Source organism: Aplysia californica, unplaced genomic scaffold, assembly GCF_000002075.1.
Source record: "Aplysia californica isolate F4 #8 unplaced genomic scaffold, AplCal3.0 scaffold00057, whole genome shotgun sequence".
NCBI lineage: Eukaryota > Metazoa > Mollusca > Gastropoda > Aplysiida > Aplysiidae > Aplysia > Aplysia californica.
The window spans coordinates 395,203-397,591 of NW_004797327.1; the positions used below are offsets into that span (position 1 = coordinate 395,203).

The window sequence follows — 2,389 nt, forward strand, 5'->3', positions numbered from 1 at the left end:
TGTGTGTGTGTGTGTGTGTGTGTGTGTGTGTGTGTGTGCGTGTGTGTGTGTGTGTGTGTGCGTGTGTGTGTGTGTGTGCGTGTTGTGTGTGTAAGATGAGGTGTGTACAATTCTTGGCAAATGTTACAGTGCTGAGGGCTTTTTTTGTACATACAAAGAGGACCATAACATATACCTTCCTAATCTGGTATTCTGTTAATAAGCTATGATTTAACAGAAAGCTTTATTATTGTTTAAAATTAAATTAAATTTCCTTATAGTAATGTTTCACATTTACTTCAATCATGTTATAGCTTGGACAAGAATGAAAATAAGCTTTGCCTGTCTACATCAGGAGTTGGGCACTCAAAACACCAGCAGACTTATAAAAGAGAAATTAGGCCTTTTATCTTTTTAAAAATTAAACCTCCAATAACAGTGCTACATTTTTTCCCGTGATTTAATTCAAGCGGTGGAAAAAGAAAACTATGTAATAGTGAGTAATGTATTCAACACTTTAATTTTCTGCAACAGTTCAACAAATGTAGCCTCCTCTTTGCTACATCATAACATAGGCCCTAGGGCCTACAGAGTTCACATTGTTTCTTTATCTGAACAGAACAATTCTCTTTGAAGTACAATATCAGTTTAGATAAGAACAAACGACAGTTGACAATTGATGCAAAGCCTTATCTTTAAAAAATTTGACTTCTGTCGTAAAATAACGTTGTTGTAACTTTCACTCAAGTACTTGTATCTTTTCACCATCAAATTCCTTCGACTCTTAGTCCTCAAAGTAACAAATTTGTTTTCTACAAATACAAGACTACTGTAGCTCTACATTCTGTCAATTATTCTCACTAATATTATATATAACTAACTTTTTCATGTTTGAAACATGATTTTTCCTTCAATTCACATTTCACTAAACGCAAGTCTAGAGATCTTCAGTGTCAGAGTAAATGGGATGAAAAGTGAACAGAAAAAATAAACAGGCCTATGAGGTACATGAACTTACTTTGCAACAGGAGGTTCATCCAGGCAGCGGTGAATGGATCATTTACTAACCATCAATTTGTTGTTTAATCCATTTCAGAAAAGTGCAGGGTATCACAATTCAATAGCGAGACCATTTCCCTGCTGTAAAGAAAAGAATACTTCACGAAATGGTCATGCTGGAAATCAAGCCCGAATTTGCCTTGGACTTGGTACCACCTGACTTCAAAGCAAAGTAATCTGACTGAACACGCGATTGGTACGAGAACTAGGCTACTCAGTCATTCCTCAAAACTTTCAAGAATCAATTTGAACGCCTGGCCCTGTATGAAATGGAAACCAGAAACAGACCACCCTAAATGCCCAAAGACGAGGGCAGGCCTACTCCTTTGTCGGCTTTGTTTCCCTTACGCTATTGCCTTGTCACTGTTGGTTGAACAGCTATTTTGAAGCTTGCAAATAGGAAACGACCGCCAGTAGATCTAGATATAGATCTTGCAGCAAAACCAATCACCTATAACTTTACAGCGTCAACTTGAACTTAGTTTGGCACGGGTACTCCGTCGATTAGTCCTGTCCAGCAACTAACCCCGCACATATGAGAAGCAGAGGAAAGTGTGCTTTTAGAAAACACGTCTAAAATATGAAGTAGAAGCAGAATGCCTCCGGCATGTCACGAAATACAACCTGCTAGATCGAAGCTACAAGTGACCACTGGCCGGCCAAAAATCCTCTCATGTTGTTGAGCGCAGAACAATACACACTCCGGAAAGAACCGATCACAAAACTCCATCGGGTTGTCAAGGATACACAAATCAATGTGAAGCTCTTCTGTATCAGAGTCAGGATACAGCTGATAAAATATTTTGCCCCAATGTATAAAAGAGTGCTACTGGTAGCAAAGAGAAGTCTTGTGATTCTCTGCCAAATCTTCACTCAGTTTGTACAATTTCAACAGCAGAAAATGATTTGATGTATTTGTGTACAGCTAGATATTTTTTTGAAACTTATATCAGTAAGTTGAACAGGGTTTAATTAGTTGTGTTTTTAGTTATTCCGTTGCCTATGAACATGGATTTCGTGATGTCAGTTTTATAACTATCTACAGGAAGTATGAAAGGTGAAATGAAAATGAAAGCGGAAACCCCTGTAGAAGAAACGAAAGTTGAAAGTCGCACAAGCGAGTATTGTTTCCATGATTTTGTCTCATCGAATTGGTACACTATGGCAACTCCTAAAAGCAAGGACTCAAAAGAGGCCCTAAGTCAAAGTAGCACTTCAGGGTCCTCAAGCCTTATCAGCCCCTTTTCTTCACCTGGTAAGCGAGTAAGAAGAAAGTGGCTATTCTCACCCGCCCGGAAGTTCTCGCAAGATCTACTCCTCCCCTCTTCTCTCTCTCTCTGTCTCTTTCTGA

At 38.8% G+C, this 2,389-nt stretch overlaps 2 protein-coding genes across 2 annotated transcripts in view; one reads left to right on the forward strand and one right to left on the reverse strand.

The window, feature by feature from the left end:
* Positions 1–2,009, reverse strand: part of LOC101849438 (MAPK/MAK/MRK overlapping kinase) — a gene marked incomplete in the record, with an annotated part of 60,487 nt that extends 58,478 nt beyond the window's left edge. The window contains 1 exon segment of the mRNA XM_005093043.3: positions 998–2,009. Coding sequence (XP_005093100.2) covers positions 998–1,016 — 19 coding nt within the window.
* A 63-nt stretch (positions 2,010–2,072) lies between these two features.
* Positions 2,073–2,389, forward strand: part of LOC101849673 (cyclin-dependent kinase 2-interacting protein) — a 12,416-nt gene continuing 12,099 nt past the window's right edge. The window contains exon 1 of the mRNA XM_005093044.3: positions 2,073–2,293. Coding sequence (XP_005093101.2) covers positions 2,089–2,293 — 205 coding nt within the window. The 5' untranslated portion in view covers positions 2,073–2,088. The remainder of the gene's footprint in view (positions 2,294–2,389) is intronic.